This window comes from Folsomia candida, unplaced genomic scaffold (assembly GCF_002217175.1).
Source record: "Folsomia candida strain VU population unplaced genomic scaffold, ASM221717v1 Fcan01_Sc003, whole genome shotgun sequence".
Taxonomy (NCBI): Eukaryota; Metazoa; Arthropoda; class Collembola; order Entomobryomorpha; family Isotomidae; genus Folsomia; species Folsomia candida.
In genome coordinates this window covers 4,041,256-4,060,615 of record NW_019091195.1, presented here as the reverse complement: position 1 = coordinate 4,060,615, position 19,360 = coordinate 4,041,256, and the positions used below count along the sequence as shown (strand labels likewise).

At 36.5% G+C, this 19,360-nt stretch overlaps 4 protein-coding genes across 4 annotated transcripts; all 4 read left to right on the top strand.

Moving 5' to 3' along the window:
* Positions 1 to 2,165: 2,165 nt before the first annotated feature.
* On the top strand, positions 2,166 to 4,507 carry LOC118435048 (chloride channel protein C-like). The gene is made up of 11 exons (XM_035850141.1): positions 2,166 to 2,275; positions 2,370 to 2,421; positions 2,514 to 2,685; positions 2,755 to 2,854; positions 2,969 to 3,002; positions 3,065 to 3,123; positions 3,199 to 3,365; positions 3,456 to 3,638; positions 3,724 to 3,916; positions 4,011 to 4,172; positions 4,258 to 4,507. Exons 1-11 carry the CDS (start codon positions 2,171 to 2,173, stop codon positions 4,408 to 4,410), a joined length of 1,380 nt encoding a protein of 459 aa, XP_035706034.1. The 5' UTR covers positions 2,166 to 2,170; the 3' UTR covers positions 4,411 to 4,507.
* A 141-nt stretch (positions 4,508 to 4,648) lies between these two features.
* Positions 4,649 to 5,990, top strand: LOC110846791 (peptidyl-glycine alpha-amidating monooxygenase B). Its single transcript, XM_022093632.2, has 2 exons — positions 4,649 to 5,041; positions 5,130 to 5,990. The coding sequence occupies exons 1-2, from the start codon at positions 4,649 to 4,651 to the stop codon at positions 5,988 to 5,990; spliced, it is 1,254 nt and encodes a 417-aa protein (XP_021949324.1).
* A 1,805-nt stretch (positions 5,991 to 7,795) lies between these two features.
* LOC118435123 (phospholipid-transporting ATPase ABCA1-like) lies at positions 7,796 to 10,891 on the top strand. Its single transcript, XM_035850509.1, has 10 exons — positions 7,796 to 7,961; positions 8,047 to 8,601; positions 8,705 to 8,859; positions 8,930 to 9,024; positions 9,094 to 9,226; positions 9,313 to 9,451; positions 9,547 to 10,034; positions 10,112 to 10,258; positions 10,329 to 10,640; positions 10,713 to 10,891. Exons 1-10 carry the CDS (start codon positions 7,913 to 7,915, stop codon positions 10,863 to 10,865), a joined length of 2,226 nt encoding a protein of 741 aa, XP_035706402.1. The 5' UTR covers positions 7,796 to 7,912; the 3' UTR covers positions 10,866 to 10,891.
* A 97-nt stretch (positions 10,892 to 10,988) lies between these two features.
* Positions 10,989 to 14,624, top strand: LOC110846790 (ATP-binding cassette sub-family A member 3-like). The gene is made up of 10 exons (XM_035850510.1): positions 10,989 to 11,149; positions 11,279 to 11,404; positions 11,509 to 11,579; positions 11,664 to 11,826; positions 11,922 to 12,194; positions 12,271 to 12,396; positions 12,463 to 12,572; positions 12,746 to 12,893; positions 12,962 to 13,069; positions 13,145 to 14,624. Exons 1-10 carry the CDS (start codon positions 11,008 to 11,010, stop codon positions 13,732 to 13,734), a joined length of 1,857 nt encoding a protein of 618 aa, XP_035706403.1. The 5' UTR covers positions 10,989 to 11,007; the 3' UTR covers positions 13,735 to 14,624.
* The last annotated feature ends 4,736 nt before the right edge of the window (positions 14,625 to 19,360 follow it).

Genomic DNA, 19,360 nt, shown 5'->3' with positions numbered 1-19,360 from the left:
AATGTTCTAAAACCTCACGCCAGAACAAGTGAACGATTATCGAGTTCACCGACGACAGGAAAAGTGTCGAGCAGTTTTTCTTCGTCAACTGACAGGAATTCCAAGAAATTGAGCGAATATGCCGTTAATGTGGTCAATCTTCCAGAAGATGAGTGGCAAATTAATTCGAAGGATGAAAACTTGGAATTTTTTAAAAAAGTGTGAATTCCGTATTACCCAAATGGATAAATTAACAAAGTCTGTACAGTTTAGTCATAAATAAACCTGCAATTGATTTTAGGGAAGGGATTACCAACCAAGAAAACAGAAGCATCATTTCACTGAAGAAGAAAAAGGAATCATGGCCACTTTTGAAAGCGCACCTTTGAAACCCTCTCACACGGCTGTATTTCGACATTGGCTTGCTTCCTTGCCCCCACGGTATCAAATCCACTCAAAAAAATATAAAACCTTCAATTTATTTATATGCAAATGCTTCTTTGGAAAATTTTTACAGAAGTGACTCTGAATCTTGGCTCATTATTGGCTTAATTGCAATAATAATTGGTGTGCTAACCTTTGTAATGAAAATGATTTGCGAAAAATTCCAGATATTTTACAACCCTTTTATGAAGAATTTTGTAGAGGTGCCCGGAATAAGGCAATTTTCAAACAAGTAAAAAACATGCAGTGATTTATACAAAATATTTTTGCAGAGAGGTAGAGCTTTCCGATTATGGGTCTATTTCACTGGAATTAGTTGCACTTGTGGAGCATTATCAGCCATTGTAGTTGTATACCTGTGTCCCCACGCAGGGGGCTCTGGGGTCAGTTGAAAAATAAAAATCATTCTAAACTGACCAAAATATAAAAAAAAGTTTGATTCTAGGTCCCAGAAATAATTGGTGTTCTAAATGGTTGTGTGGTGAGATATTTAATTTCTGAATATGCAATTGTTGACAAACGATTCTTATTTGATGTAAAATTATTGCATACACAGGTTCGGAATGTTTTAGGGGTTAAAACCCTCGCTTACAAAATTATATCGTGCATATTCACTGTAATAAGTGGCCTTCCAGTGGGTTTTGAGGGGCCTATGGTACATATTTTTTTATTTAATATACGAGCAATTAACTTGTATTATGGCTCTTTATAGTATTTCGTGGTGATGGATTTGGGTACTTATTAATACATATCCTTTATTTAATAGATTCATATTGGGTAAGTTCAATCAAGTTGTTGAGGAAAACTATCCGAAGTTACTAATAGAAATTTTCTCAAGTGCAATGGTTGGGGCATTGATGGCTCGTCCTTGTCGTTGTCAGACTTGCCAAGAAAATATTTATATTGAGAAACCCCCAAGCACTGGAAATGGGAATTGTTGCTTTAGCCAAAAATATAAAAAAATCTGTCGATATCGAGATTGCCAAGAACGGTAGAATACTAATTGTTTGAACGTTCTGAAACATACTACTCTTTCATATAAAAAATATTTTCAAGGCACAATTTACTGTGTGTTGGGGCAGCGGCTGGGGTCGCGAGCGCTTTTTCGTCCCCTATCACTGGCCTGTGTTTCGCTATGGAGGAAATGTCCACACAGTATGAGAGTCAATCATATTAGATTTGCAATCGATGATTTGTGTGATGCATTTTTTCGTACAGTTGGTCGACTGGATTAACTTGGCAGACTTTTGTGTGCTGTATTTTGGCTCGAAGTACTACGGAATTGCTTCACAGTGTCACAGGAACAATAGAACAGCAAATCGAACATGGGCGTCAGTTTGGCATTTTTGAACTGGGTGAATCAGCTTTGTTTGATGTAAGAGAGATAATCTTTATGTCTTAACCAGACACTTAAACAATTAGTTGAATTTTAAAATCCAATTGATTCACATATTTAGATGAAGGTCAATTTGAAGCTGAACCTTGTAGTTTTCATCCCAGCCGTGATTATTGGTGTGTTGGGTGGCCTTTTGGGATCACTGTACATTTTCATGTATTTAAAAATGGCCAAGGCTCGGAGGAGACTCATCCACAAGATTAAAAGACCAGAAGTGACAAACGCCTTCAAAGTGATTGAAGTTGTGATTCTCTGTGTAAGTGTGATTCTACTATTTCCTATACCATGTGTAATCCTAAAAAAATAATTACACAGTTTATTTGCTCCTCAATCATAATGATGTCTATGCCCATGTTTTATTGCAACCGAGTGAATCATAGTGAGCCAGTCTCAAGTGATGGAGAAGTTCGACATATGGTTCTAAGAAATTTCAACTGTCATCGACGTCTTATCAAGGTTTTGAGCAATTTTTCTCGCTTGTAATAATTTAAGTAAAGTAGGCCATATAGGGATTCGTTGGTTATTAATTGAATCGTTGTTATCTGTCAAGACATTTGACAGAGAAAACTCCATTGTTCGACATGTTGGGGAATTTCATGAAGGTATTATAATTCAATACATAATGCTGGCTATTTAAATGGCTAATATAAATTGAACCCACACCCATCCATCTACATGAAACGATTTATTTCAGGAGCTACATTGATGTTCGGGTCGTGGGAGCAAATGATCAGAAATCTCTTGTCCAGGAAGACAGCAGATTTTTTTGGAATTACATGTTTGTCATGTGTATTTTTCTATTTCTTTGTATTCTCATCTTGGTCTGGGATGGTTAGCATAGCCAGCGGACTTCTCATCCCTCAATTGTAATTAACTAACGTGTTGAAACTTGGACATTTGTTTGTCATAATTATTATGTAGACTTTATCTTTCAGAGCAATCGGTGCGCTATATGGAAGATTGTTAGGAAAATGTATTCATGACATTTTTGGAGGGTATATGGGTCCAGACGATGACAACGCAGAGTCTGAATGGGTATTTTTTAAATTGCATTAATTGTGATAGATAGTTTTAATTGCAGTTCCTTTTGCATATGTATTGATTGACCTCAAATGATTTTTATACCTATATAAATTTATGTCCAAATAGGATTTTTCGGACCCAGGAGGCCTTGCTGTGCTGGGTAAAATATTTCTATTGCTGTCGTTTCATAACACACTAACCAATTCAATTTCCAATGTTTAGGTGCCGCTTCATTTTTTGCTGGAACATCAAGGCAACCAATAACGTCCGTGATAATAATTGTAATCCAACAGAAAATACTTCAATTCGTTGATAGCAATAGTTCATAAATTACAGTTGAGTATGATTAATTTTAGGCTGAAATGACGAATGACATAAATATGTCGCTCTTGGTAATGGTCTCGGTAATGTTAGCAAAATTCGTCGGAGATAGATTCACGCATTCCTTGGTTCACTCATTGCTCGAATTCAAATGCATCCCAATTCTTGAACCTGAGTTGAAAATTTATCATAATAATATGCGGTACAGCATGCATAAATACCTAAATATGAAGAAGGCGTCTTAGAAGCTTCATACTAAAATATTGTGTTAACTAATTGAAAATTGCTACAGAGTGGACTTGGAACTTTTTCCCGTTTCCCTAATGATGTCTCCGCCAATAACAACATTATTGCGCTCATCAGTATTCACTTTGGCGAATTTACTGCTTGACACAAATCATGGAGCATTTCCAGTGGTGAAACCGATACCTAGTGATCCAAATAAGAAGTGCGTGTTCATGGGGTTAATTTCCAGGTTAATACATATTCGCTTGCAGAATATAATTTAATTATGACGTTGTTTTGAACAAGATAATGGTAATTTGGTTGAATATTAATAGAATGGAGCTTACGATTCTCCTGACAAAAACTGAAGGGTTTGATGTTAACGAGTTGAATAGAGATGACATTGACAGAATTAGAATAACTTATCCCGAGTACACATCCACCAAACTTAAAGATTGCGCAGTAACAAACAAGATTTTGCAAATGTACAGCACCGACCAACGCTATCAACAAGTATTTGTAAATTTGGTGAGCATTTTAGTGTGTGTGCATGTAAAAAATGATGCATCCACGTTATCTACATAGCACTTTTTATTACTCAAAAATGAAATTTATGTTACAGTATCCGTACATTAACTTATCGTATCTCAGTGTGGCGAACACTTTTTCTTTGCACCGTGCCTACGTCGTGTTTAGAGATCTTGGCCTTCGACACTTGGTAGTTGTTGACGAGTATAACGAAGTACAGGGAATCGTTACAAGAAAAGACTTGCTTGGATTCGCTGTATGCTTTTTAATTTTTTATACATGTACTAATTTTAAATCTCAGTTTTAAAGGTTGAACTCAATTTTAATCAAAATTTGTTTAGGTGGAAGAAAAAGTCAAAGATGAAATTCTTCGAATCAAGCAGTACAACATTATCAGGCGTCACAAGGCTTCTTTTAGAACACAGGCACGAGTTATAGGAGCATTCGTGTCAAAATATAAGTCAATCATAAAAAAGAAGGTGTCTCCTTTATGAGGTGAGCATGGAATAGTTAACGTAATCAAGGTTAAAACAAATTAAAATTGATTTACGGGATGTTTTATATGCAATAAATTCAAGAAGGAGAAAATTACATATGTACACGGTTCTTGAAATTCTTAACCCAGAAATCTGAAATTAATTCCAGCTCAGGCTTCACTCAAGTTCATTCTGCTTTTGACGTCCAAACTCTCATTTGTTGAAAGTCTTCCTTCATAGTACAAATTTTATTACAATGCTTAGATTCGTAATTTTGGCTTTTGCAATTAAAATTAGTTCCTCTTCTTCTTTAAAAACTGTAGAAGATATTTCCAAGAATAAAACTTTGGGTGAATATAGTTTGGATAAAGGGTGGCCACATAAGAACGTGTCCGATTTACAAGTATTTGGATCGAGTGTTACAATTGACAATTCTGGCAATATTGTTTTACTCCATCGTGGATTTCAAGGGGGGTCAAAACCTAGAAATTCAATTATTCATGAAAACACGGTGGCAATTATAGATAAAAATACTGGCAAAATTTTGAGAGAATGGGGAAGCAACAAATTCCTCAAGCCTCATGGACTTTTTATCAACAAAGATGGAGACCTTTTCATCACTGACACAGTCATGCATCAAATCTTTAAAGTAACTACAATTTTACTTTAATCTGGTCATATGTCAAAAATGCAGATAAAGAAAAAAAATATGTAATTTGAAATAACATTTCTTTAAGTTTGATTGGGACAATTCGACTAAACAGTGGAACAATGAGTCTTCTCTAGTTATTGGGGAACCCTTTGTGGCAGGTTATGGCCACTATCGATTTTGCAGTCCGGCAGACATTGTTGAAGATCCAGAAACTGGAAATTTTTTCGTGGCAGATGGCTATTGTCATTCGCGTGTCGTAAAATTTGATAAAAATGGAAAATATCTTCTCGAATTTGGAGCAGGTTCCTCAGACCTTTCAATTCCACCAATTCCCTTTAACGTCACTCATGCCTTGGCCTTGGCGAAGCGGACAAGCACCAACTCCACGCACGGCGAAATAGAACAACCTCAAACAATATTGCTAGTTGTTGACCGAGATAGCGCAAGAATTCAAATTTTTGACCTTAATGGAACATTTCTTTACGAAATTGGAGCAAGTGATCTTGGATCTGAGCATGCAATGATCCTGAGCGTAGCCACCGTAACGGCAAAAAACTTTGAATTTGGACAAGCATTCATAATCAAAGGTCATGTGCCAGTGGGAGAAGCGAAAATGGTGATTGTGGGACTACAGGCCAAAAACTTTACTATAATTTCCTCACACCCGATTATGAAACAGAAAGCACCAACTCCAAAACTTAATGTGACTTCTCCAAAAGATGTCAAATTGTCAATGCCACACGATATAGCAACGAAAAACGGGAAAGAAATTTATATCGTGGAGGCAATCAATGATTTGACATTGCAACGATATGTGTGGGCAGACGCGAAGTCAATAGCCAAACAACATGTTGGAAAAAGCTCATCAGTGATGACAAGATGCCCGAAGACGCTACTTACCGTCATAAATCTTATCATTATGACAATCCACACTGCCATCATGTAATGTCCAGTGTAATTCTAGTAACTATAGTTTGTTTGAATAAAATTTGAAGTTCATAAAAGTTGGCCTTTAAACGATTTGGGTTTCTCTAATTTCATTCCCTCTATCCATTTATTGCCCATTCTTCATCAAAGAGATATTTGCAGCAATCATATTATTGTCCACAATTTCGACAAGGTTTTTCCTCCTATGAAATTTTCGATGGCGATTTTTCAGTACGAATGTCGCATGCTAGCTGTTGTGCTATGGAAGTCGTGGAGAATACGGAAGCACCGGAAGTGGCAAACCTTGATAGAAATCTGTGCCCCCGTCCTACTTGTCCTCCTTCTTGTGTCAGTCAAAGCCGTCATGGAACCAGATTCCGACGTTGTCGATAATTATAAGCCAACAATCTTTCCTACTCAAAACATGAAGGTTTGTAAATCTAATTTATATTTATTTCAGTATATCAAGTAGTGGATACAAACCTAATTATTTACTACATATTGTTCTTGATAAAATGACATCAGAGCTTGACATCTGGCCTCTGCAGTATTGGATGCTCCGTCCAATCAAAAACAGCTATTTTAGCATATGCTCCCAACACCACATTTATAAATGAACTAATGACACATGTTGGAGTAAAAATTAAAAATAACGGGGCAGATTTAGGTATAGTTGTACAAACTAAATTAAAGTGATTACATCATGCACATGCATATGTACTTATTATTGATTTATCGTCAACTCAGAGATACATGGATTTAAAAGTGAACAAGAGGTTGAAGCATTGGCCTCATTACTGCAACAAAATTCCAGTGGATACTTTGGATCTCCAAGTTCTCTCACGGGGGCCGTGATTTTCGTGAACAATCCAGGCGTGGACACAAATTTGGTCTATAAGATTAGACTACTGACATGGAAATTCATCACTGGGAAGCAATTTCCGGATATTGAAATTGCTGGGCCTGGAAAACGTAGTTTTTTGTTCTTCATAAATGCATAAATTTTATGCATATGATGATTTTGACCTTGATTCATTTGAATTTAAGAATATGTCGAGTACGAAAAAACAGGATTCCTTGGACTACAATTTGCCATCGATGATGCTTTCATACAATTAATTTCTACAATGACCAATGTGACAGCAGATAATTTTGTTGTGGAGACCAAACCATTTCCTTATCCACCGTACAGGAAGTTGGATAAATCTCATTACACAATGGTCCTCTCAACACTTTTGCCGTCCGCAATAATAATTGGATTCGTTTACATGATCAGCATTTCTATTAAGGTTATCGTGGAGGAAAGAGTTACGGGTAAAAAATAACTACAACAAACAAGCGTTCAAAGGTTAAATCAATTTAGCACTAACATATTAATTATCATTTATTGTATTATTTTGCTACTACAGGGGTCAAGGTAAGACAAATCACAATAATTGAATGCATGATGTAAGGTCACAATTGTAAATTTCAAACGGAATATTATGCTTTTCTTATAGCAATTCTTGACAATGCTTGGATTGAGCCACGTGGGATATTGGTTTGGATGGTTTTTTGACCTGTTTTGTGTTGCACTGGTGTCGATAATCTTTATTGTTCTGATTTTGACGACAAATTTAACCGGAGATGGTGCAGCACTTGTCACGTCTTCAACTTCTGTAATTTGGACATTCTTGCTATTATACGCCGTTTCTGCTTTGTGGTTTTGCTTTTTCATTGCAAACTTGCTCCGCTCGGGTGAGTAATTTTGATTTTTTTGTCATCCCCACATGCATGAGTGAGCAGCTATTATTAATATCAACCTAATTTTTCATAACAGCATCGTATGCAAGAGGCTTAGCTGCTGTAATCTGGTTTGGGACATTTATTGTTCCAGCAATCTTGGTTGGCACATCTCAACGATTTTTGGCGACCCAGTTTCTTATTGCGATTTCACCAAATATGTGCTTGTTCTGGGGTTTTAATATAATTGCAACCTGGGAATCTCGAGGTATGAATCAATAGATGAAAACGGAATGTTTTTACCTGTTAGATTTTATACCGGTAACATGTAAATTTATTAAATTAAATTACAGTGGTCGGTATCAAATGGTCAAACATGCAAGAATATGCGAGTGCAACCCACTCGCTGAATATGGCGTCCATGTTTTCAATGCTAATTTTTAACAGCATATTTTACTTCCTTCTCACTGTGATCATCCGTCATCCTCTAATAGCAAATAGACGGCTGAAGAAACCTTATCAACTTCTCTACGATGCATTATATGACGACACCAAGTTTCCAGAGCTGATCCGTTTTTTCAAAAAGGGTTGCAAGTTTATCAAAAAGTCAAAAGCAGTTGATCATCCAGGGAAAGATGTTCAGTTCGAGTCGCCCGTGGGTGCATTGAGGATGAAGGTTTTGGACGACATGGGGCTTCTTCACTCGGATAATGCAAAATCACCATTGACGGAACCAGTGGAACAACTCGATTCCGCCAAGGAATGTGGAGTTAAAATAAGAAACATGACAAAGAGCTTTAATTTGGAAATGATTAAGGGGTTCACTTGCGATTTTTATGTAAACGAAATTTCCTGCATTTTGGGAGATAGTGGGAGTGGAAAGACAATTTTGATAGACATTTTACTTGGTGAGTATGAATATTTTTTATGGCTTTCGCGGAGATACAGTTGTGTATGATAATAATATCCTATATAATATGATGCACATTTGATGCGTTCTTTGATGTGCAGGGGTAATAAAAGGGGATGAAGGAATTGCGTATGTGAATTCGTATGACATCAACGACTACTTGCCCGACGTGAAAAGAAGTGTAGGATTCTGTCCTCAAAAGAACATGTTATTCGCCGATCTTTCAGTTATGGAACACTTGCTGTTATTTGGATGGGTGAGTGTTATGTACATCTTGATGTAAATTGATGCTTATTATGTGTATCTGTATTCCTTATGTATTTCAGTTAAAAGGGAAAGATTGGAGCTCAACAATGGTTCAAGCTCGACATGTCGCAACCATACTGAAATTAAATGACGCACTTAAGACGCCAGCAAAAAAGTAATCACAAAGTTTGCAAAGATGTAATTATATGTGCTACATCATATTTTTAATTTATGAAAAAATAAGATTAACAAAATCCACTAAACGGTTACTCTGCTGTGCGATTGCTATGATGGGGAACCCAAAAGTAATTATTTTGGACGACCCAGTTCACGACATGGATGTGGACACTTCAAAAATATTTTGGAATGCGCTGCTGGTACATATATTAAAACATCTGCTAACCAAAATATATGTGTACATAGCAAAAACTCAAGATGTATATTGCCTGATTTTTAATTTAAGAAATACAAAGAAGGAAGAACAATAATTTTTTCGTCAGAATCCATTGAAAACGCAGCAGATATTGCAGACAGAATTGCCATAATTAACGATGGCAAACTTCGTTGTTTTGGGACGCCACAGTATTTGAATTCTGTTTTTGGTGAGTATTTGATACATATTAATTGATTTTCAAGGTATACGTAAATTATATCATTTTGAAATTATTTACTATTTCGAACTTTATCACAACAACAGGAGATGGGTATACAATCAAACTTAGCATTGCAGATAGTGCTGAAAGATTGGTGCGTATGATCTGCTCAGAAATGGAACATGCTCATGTGAAGAATAGAACTCTCACGGTGGGAGGCGAAGATGTGACATTTATTGTCCCTCAAGCCTACGCATTCCTTTTCCCAAGACTATTTTACCAGTTGTACGATAACAAAGACGCGTTGGGGTTGATCACTGTCCAAATTGACAGTTTGTCCGTCGAGGACGTGTTTCACAGTGTCCATGAAATGCGTGAATTCAAGCAACAGCCACTAACTCCAATTTTAAACGTCAAGAGCTCTTCCAGTACGGACGTTTCCAATCCAGCCAAAAAAAGCCAATTTTCAAATTCTTCATTTTTCATTGGAGCAAAATCATCTGGGTGTCGTTTGGCATTTATCAGATTTTGGGCCTTGCTAGTCAAAAATTATCGGCTTTCCTGCAGTCAAATTAACGTCTTAATATTTCAGGTTTGAAACATAGACAAAGCTTATATGAGTATATGTCTTGGGAAACTGATGTTTTATAATTATTTGTTTTCTTGAAGGTACTAATTCCAGTGATATTAATTATTTCTGGCGTGAATGGGGCCAATAGAGCATTGAGAAATCAAGATATTCGACGGTTTGGTCAAATTAATATTGGACTGGATGGATATCGAAACCCGATAACTCTTTACGGGATGACCCACAATGTAACATATAATAATTACCGTATCGATCATAACTCTGATTTTGAAAATCCACATATGTATGTGTGCGCAGAGGCTTAAGATGCTATATCCGCTCGTGGTTGGAAATTATTCCAATCCAATCATTCCGCAAAATATTAAAATTTCCGACGCATTGTTGGAAGCTGGAGAGAAAAACATTGCCAAGTATCGTCACAATTATCTCGTCGCTGCCAACGAGACGAATTCAAGTATAACGGCCATGTACTCGACGGTACCCTTCAATTCACCCCCTTTATCATTGAATCTCGTGACAAATACGATCCTGAGAACCGTCGTCTACCCAAATTCTAAGCAGCGAATAATTGTTGAAAACCATCCACTAAAGAACAGCTCAGGAGCTGATGTAAGGCCCCAAAATATTAGTGGATTAAAGTTAGATCAAGCATGCGAGCGTACTTATTGTTTAATTAAACAGGAAACCACGAGCAGTGTAGCAAGTGATAGTGGGGGAGCAGCCTTATTGAAGTCCTTGTGTTTAAATGCCTACGCGTTGGCTCTTATTTGTGCAATGGTAGCTGTGAAGCCGATGCTTGAAAGGGTTTCTGGGGTATCCTATACTACGCTATAATTAATTACAACGCACGCAATTACACTTCAATTTTGCAGCATGAAGCCGTGATTTGCAAAAATGCGTATTATTAAATAGTCGCGAGTTAAAAGAAAAACTATTTTTTTATGATACTCGCAAACAGAGTCATCACCTTCAAACAATGTCAGGAGTTAATCCGTTCACCTTTTGGGCATCTTACCTGATCCTGGATGGCTTGTATGTCACCGTTTTTGCTGGAGTGGCAGTTCTCATTTTCTTCTTTGCTCAAGAACGCTACTTGTTCACGATGCATGGAGGATCGGGTACTCGGAATACCATTAAATATTATTATTCCAATATTAGCGCATCCACAATTTTGAACCATGCTCACGTACATATGTACTTACGTGTGTATAAAATCTTTATTGCAAAAAAATGTTGCAATATTTCAGTGGCCCTGTTTCTCATTTTCCTCTTGGGAGGATTCGCTGTCGTTTGCTTTGGTTACTTTTTTAGCCAAGTCGTCAATGACGCAGCATCATCATTTGTATGGTTGAACATGCTACATTTATTGGCAGGTAACCACCATGCGTAAAACTATTTTAAAATTATGTAACCATCTCTGGCTGCGGACTATTTCTGCATGTTCTTGTAACTCGCAACTTGCTTATCGTTACCACAGTTCTGGGGAGTCATATCATGTTTCGCACTCATGATGGAATAAATGATGGAGTGTCGGAACTATACTTTTGGGTAATCATAACAAATGATCATTGATTCGTCTCAATTTAGTGCATCAACAGTATTGAAATCGACTTAATCGACTAATCACAACAGCTCATCACACCCTTCCCAATTCCATTCATGGTACATTCGTTTTACGTGTACGGCAAAGTCGTAATCGACAATAGTCGCTGCGAGCTTGTAGCACATCACTTTTCCTCCGGTATTTGCAAACGGAAGGGACTCTACATCCATCTTCCTGCTTACTCATGCTGTGGTAAATTTTATGGCTTCAATTTTTTCCTTTGTATGTTAAACCCAAAAGTGTGACATCCTTTATTTATGATCATTGTTATTATTTACATATTACAGCCCAATGCAACAGCAGCAATTGTTTTCAACCACGAAACTATTTTGATGCAAGTTATGGTTATGAGAGCTACACGCTGACTCGAGACTTGGTCATTATGGGACTTGTCGCCTTGATTTATTTTGTACTTGTGGTGCTAATGGACTACAACTACTTCCAAAAACTCAATCGGTACTTCCTCTCCGCTCCAAGTGAAGACTTCAGTTCGGAGAGAGGCGAAAAAGACCCCAGCGCAGCACAAGAGGCTGAAAATGTTCGAAGACTGATTGGATTAGGTTCATTGATTGCGTTTTGACAAATTGGAAATTATAACATTTCCTGATTTGATGCTGTTTCATCATTTGCTTAAAGGTGTAGACGTACCTGATGATGAAGGGCTGCTGGTTGATAATTTATGCAGAAATCATGGAAATATTGGCGAAATATATTCCCAGGTTTCGTTTGATGTTAAAAAAGGACAATGCTTTGGATTATTAGGTAAAGATAGAATTTTGTGTTTAATTAATATAATTGTTAATTATGTGTATTAAATTTGGGCTGTAGGGTTAGGGGATGCTAAGTCTTTGGTGTTCAAGACTCTAACTGGAGAAATTCTCCCCGATGTCGGGGACTCGGTCATCCCTCCGTACAGCATGCTGAGGAACCGGAGGCAGGTAATTCATACATACATAAGTAGAGAACAAATGCAAATGATTGCTAATACGTACATATTTATTAACACCTCAATGAAACGTGCCGATGTGATGGTCATATTTTATTGTGGAATGAACGAATCCATTTTCACACATTTTTTTTGTCTTTACTTCTTGCCATTGTTATTATTTAGTTTACGACGAACATTGGATACTGCCCTCAAGCAAATTGTGTGTTTTCTGGGTTAACTGCACGCGAAACACTGCAACTGTATGGTTCATTAAAGGGAATATGTCTAAGCGATTTGATGACTGAAGTGAGACAGTGGCTGTCGGCTCTTGGTACGAGAGGTTTTAATTCATCGTCAATTGATGTACGCTTAACATGTTTGTTTGCAATTAATGTCCAGGTTTAGAAAATGATTCCAATCTCCTTTGTGGAAATTTTACTCCTGGCATGAAAAGGAGATTATGTGTGGCCGTAGCTTTAATAGGAAATCCACAGGTTATCATTTTAGGTAGCATAGCATTCATCATTCCTTTTTTATGTGTCATAAAATCGTTGAATAATCATTTCTTCATTGAAAAAACAGACGAACCAAGCCGAGATATCGACCCTTCAATGAAAAAATATATCTGGGGCACTCTACAGCGGCTTCAGAAGGATGGGAAAGTGATTCTTCTTGCTTCTCAAAATGTTCACGAGTGTGAAAACCTGTGCGGAAAACTTGGTCTCATGGTCCACGGACGCTTACAATATGTAGGGTCGGCTAGGGAGATAAAGAGCAGATTTCTAAATGGATATACTGTCACCTTCAAGCTCACGAAACGGTATTCTGTCGATGATGCGTCCGACTTGGAAACTGTGAGTGATATCAAGACAAGCATTGAAGCCTGCCTTGATGATGCCTTGTTTAGAGACGCATTTCAAAACACATTGAAATACTTAATTCCTCAAAAAACTCAAAATTGGGGAAGCATTGTTGAGAGACTCGAAAAAATACGAACCCAGTTGTCTGCGAGCGTGGCGTACTACAGCATGACGGAGAGCACGTTGGAAGAAGTTTTTAACGCCATGGATGACTTGGAGTTAGAATCGACGAACAACGAACTTCCGGGGACGAGAATGACTCCTTTTCAACGATTGTGTTTAGGTCAATGCTGTACTGACGATTACTCATGAGATAACGATTAGCTAATTATATCGATGCGCCTTGATATGCGGATTTAAAGCCACACAGAAACACTTAAACTTTGTAATGGGAGTGTTACCACCACTGCTAATATTTTGTACACACACGTATTCAGTAACTGGGGCAGTGCAGTAATTAAAAGAACTTAATTCATAAAAGTAGCCCCAATTACTCTGGGATTAGAATGTGTATAAGGATCACATGTCGTCGTCTTACTCTAAATAATTTCATAGAGCGCAATAATACTTTATGTAATTTCAGCAAGAAAATAATTGCTCCCAACATTGTACAACAACATACATTTACAATACGACAATTTCATCGATATACATAAGTACTTGTGGCTAGTTGCTTTTCACCACATTTATGTGTATATTTTCAGTGCTATTGTATTAATGGGAAATGGTCATTACATAGATAATTGCTGTAATGCAAGTCAAATTGTTAAAGGACGCATTTGTTCTCGAGTATCTTTTTACACTGGGTACATGCATATGCACGACGAAATACATTCGACTTTGTATCGTTTTCATGCGTACGTATAATTCTGTACATGGCCAATTATTTCTAATATTGCACAATGACAAGCCTCAAATCTGCGTACTTTTGTTTTTCATGAAACTCAATTCCACAAACTGATAAAGTTATTATAAACTCATGTAATCAACGTCAAATTTCTTGACGCGGATTAAATTAGTGTCCCCAATCTAACCCAAACTTTTTATGATTGCAATCTGCTGTAAAATTACGTTCGTTATTTTTTTCTTTAAAATGCAAATATTCAATCTCAATTGTAGCTGAAACCGCAAACAACAATAATAATAAATATATTCCACCACCAGCAATTTACAAACTCTTATCTAAAACCAGAATAAATATTTTTTTAGACAAACTGAGGAAAGACAAAGGTACTTTATGCAGGACTCTGATTAAGTATATTTGGAAATTGGAAGGCAGACATTGCCCGTGTCTGTCTACACGTTTTGCAATCACCTCTGCACTGCCTTAATTTGCATTGACAAATTGTGATTGGATCTCTCTCTCTCTGTGTACTTTTTTGTGTGTCTGTAGGTATACAGTATTCATATAATTTGGCAGTATGAATTTCGGAAAATTGGCAGCAGTCGCAGCCCTGTTATAGACACTGAACTGCGGCATTGATTGACAGATAATTTAAATTCAAGTCACATTGCCCTAGAAGGACACCACTGCTCGCTCCCATTGACTCCTTTTTATTACTTGGTGCTCTCTGAGGCATTATTCTAAAGTAAACCACGATTTTAAATACGTCAATCCATCCATCTGGTTGGCCAAAATCTGTAAAAGGAGAAAGACAAACACTATGACGAGCCGTGATTGATCCCTATTTTATGTATTTCAAGTGAACCAACAATCAAGCCTTGAATTAACGCACGAATATTAAATTTTGTATAATGGTGCAATTAATGGAATGCTCTTATTTCTTGCAATTTTGTGTCCTCTAAGGTCGCGGTCCAACTATAATAATGGATCAAGGCGTAATTTTATTTTCTACAGAATTAGATGTTGTTTCAGATAATATAAAACCCCGTTTGCAATAATTAGCACTCAATTTCAAAGCAAACACATTACTCGTTTATTAGTCCACATAAGTTGATCAAGTCATTGTTTTAATTAACTAGAATGACTCGTTTTTGCCACGTTACAGATTGACTTGTCTGAAAATCAGGATCTCGAGCGCAAAAATATTCAGTAGTCGTGTTAGATAATAATGACAGTGGTAATACATGCAGATAAAAGACTACAAGTTATTTTCAGCACTCAACCTTCCTTAATTTATTTATTAATGAATTATGAAAACTACACACAGCAGTTGAATGACTGAGCAAAGCTTATTTAGTGTGAACTATGTAAACATTCATATAATACACGAACAAACTTTCTTATCTTGAAAGAGAAAGGTTGGCTGCTTTAAAGTGTATCGCGTAGGATCATCAATTAGATAATGTTTCTCACCAGAATTATATCACAATTTAATTGCCCTCGTCCGTGGGAATTTGCTCATTCAGCACATTATTATTATTGACAGGTAGACAAACACAAGACTTTCAGAGCGAGAAACGAATTTCAGTTAGAACAAGGATTATCAATTAAATTAAATCTGTGTCATATGAATGAAACTATCTAGCAAACTTCCCTGAAGGCACACAGGCATCTATTTCTACTTCGCCAATAATACTGCATTTAAATATGTATGTATGGGTAATTCCGCAGTTCTCTAAACCGCATACTCTCCATTTAATTATGTGTCGTATGAACTATGAACAAATGTAGATACGTTTGTAAGGAAATTCCATTCGTCGACATGACATAGCTTTACTGCATCGCATGCAAATCTAGAAAATAGAGCATTGCAGTTTAGGTTGCATTATTGTTGATGAACCATCCATGCATCCTTGGTCTACTAATGTAACGAGCTCTGCGAATGAGGTTTGGTTTTCTTACACAATAATGTAATAACTATCAATGGTCATTCAATGCAAATAAATCCGCAAGTGAATAGTTTAATCCAAAATTTCAAAAAATCATGAACACACGTTTTGCCATTCTCTCGTTTTCCTTCTCTGAAGAGAAGAAGGCAAGTACACGGTAAGTACGAGCCAGAGATTGCTCACTCGCACCTTTTGGTCAACGCAGAGTGACCGGAAGGGGAATAATTCGTCAAATGTTATTTCCGGTTACTCTTCAAAAGACTTTTGAAAGTTTTTTAAAATCTTTTTATTTCTTTATCTTTAATACGAAGCTTTTTTTAAGCCACATCCAAATACTCGTGTTTCAAATCAACTAATTCCAATCAAACTCACTTTCTTTTTGCAATTAAATTTGTGACAAATGAGTATGGTTGGCCGCTAACCACAGGACGCATTTCAAAAATGGGAATAATACAGAACAAGTTTTGATTTATTTTCTTCGTCTGCTGCAAGTGCAGCAGACTCGTTTTAACTCAGGAGGACCAGCAACAACAAAAGTTGGTTACACAACCAAAACACTGCAAATAATGCAATTCACTGGTCGACGTTTCGTGGCCTTTGTTTATCAATTTTAAATAAAATCACGAAAGTATTAAAGACTAGGATTCGACAAAAGATTGAAGATTATGGAATAAATAAATTCAAAAATTTGCTTGAATAGTTCGTGATTCGTCATTATCGATTCAATATGAGATGGAGGAGGCGTCGTGATACAACGTTTTAGCTCATTTGCTAAACGGACTGCTCAGATTTTGTATTATTGCAATAATTTGGACAATAAGCTAAAGTTATAAATACGCATTTACTATCTTATTAAATGTATTGTTTTGGCATGCATGTAAAACTTTGGGTCAAATACTTGGTTCTTAGGATAAGATAATTATGTATGTATTAATTTGACCTGAAGCAAGTGTAAGGTGCATCATTGGAAATTAAAAATTTCACCGTCGACAGTGATAATTATTACACTCACTTCTTTACCATCAAGGAAGCTGACTGATTATAAATACTGGATTTAAAAAGTTATCTCTTTTTCCGTTTTTTTTTTTGCTTTTTAGGTAAAGAGGAATGTACTTAATTAAAAATGAACTTCATAAATGACTGGTTTCACTCGAAAAATCTAAATCAAATTTAAAAGGCAATTGCTTCTAATTTCTATACACAAATTGTATCTTGGGAGTTTTTAGTCACAAATGAAACAATGCTTCAGATGTCTTCCCTAATTAAAGTTATTTACCAACAACGATCCGTATCAAGTACCTTATTGTTTAAGTGTTTGTTTAATTGTGGAGGCAAAATGAGTTTCTATTAAATGATGATTTGTGATCATCTTGTACTGCTACACAACAATTGCACACCTCAAATCGTATGAATTGATGTAAAGTTACGCATCGTTCTGTTCTGCTTCACGCCACTGAATGTATAATGCTCATGAAAGAAAACGAAACTACACGCTGCAGTTGTGATTGTAGATTTCCAATTTTTAGGACTAGAGTAGAAATGCACTATAACCTCTCGCAGAGTTCTATTGGTCATGCTAGCTAGAAACTGATAGACACGTCTATCGGTGGCACATCAGAAGTCGCAACAATTTTAATTATCGGACCAATAATCTCCAAAAAGGTTTCATAACGTAACTCGCTGTCAAAACAAAGCAAATCATGATATCCGATTCCCTAAATCAAGGTCTGCAGAATAAAAGAAATCGTGAAAGGCTTTTTGTCTGTCCTACACACAGGACACAATGAGAAGATGGGGCAGTAATAAATGGACTGGTGGAGATATTGGCGTTATTATTATCCGTCAACGATCCGCACGGCTTCATCACGAATTTCTTTTCGACATTACAAATTTTGTATGCTTACGCAAGACGTAAACCAATCGCTAATTGGATTGAATGAGACTCGCAAGCCACAACAAACATGTACGGTTTCCCACTAAATAGTTCCGACATAATTTAATTATGTAAGTACATTAAGGAAATGCAAATAAGCAGCAACCTGGTTTTGTTTTAGCAAATACTTGCAGATTTTGTTTACTGGCTGGCTATTAGTACCCAATATACATGAATAAAGATAAGAATTTACAGATTTTTATAACACCACAACACTATCTGTAATTTCCTTCCGACTTGCATTTCCAATCACTTTTCAACACGAAGCTAATACACAGATTAGTTTATTATCCTCAGATATTAGATCTAGCGATAATAGAGACACCTTTAATAAGGAACGCTGCGGTTGAGTGCTTTGTGGTCGCTCCCACCTTAACCAGATCGCGTAATTTCTCATTAAACCTGAGCTTACAAAATAATTTAAGCATTAAACCTGACAGTGTCCAAATTAATTTATTAGCCCAACCCAGTTGCTAATACGTATTACACAGCTTCTTGATTGCTAAGATAATTTATAAAATCTCATCGATTCTTATTGCATCACACATTATGCAGACTCCCACTGCTACAAATATTATGTTTCCACAAAGTAGCAGTAGCAGGAGTGGATCCACAGAATAAAGTATTTTACAAATGAGTAGAAAGAGAAATGAACAAAACGGTAGGCATAACAAATTCCAATCATTGCATCTCACTCACTCTGTTTCTGTTGAAAAGATCTCAAATTAAAACTGAGACTGTAACAAATACGAGTACAGCATTGTAAAAATGTGGAGCTGGTAAACTCATGGTACGAATATGTACATACATACACGTACACAATTATAAATAGTCTTGTGGCTTTTGCCCCACTGAAGTTCAAGTCTGCTGATTCTTAACAACGATTTTTTCCTGAGGTGTAAATGATTAAACAATAATTCCTGAGTTGAGACTCAGAATTTGTTCTATGTAATGTACCTACTTTTTGGTAAAAATAGTATGCAGTCGTGTTCGTCAAAACAGATTTTATCTCAGAATGTTGCAGAATAAATATCATATGCTGCAAAAATTGTTTGCAGGCGAGAGAAAAAAATTTCAATTTTATATGCAGACTTTTGTAACACTTCCCATCCACAATTATGTACGTATGCCAATTTTATACCGGACGGAGGACCGGAAATATTGAATTATGACATATTACACATTCAATTGTCATTCACATTGTCTTTAGCC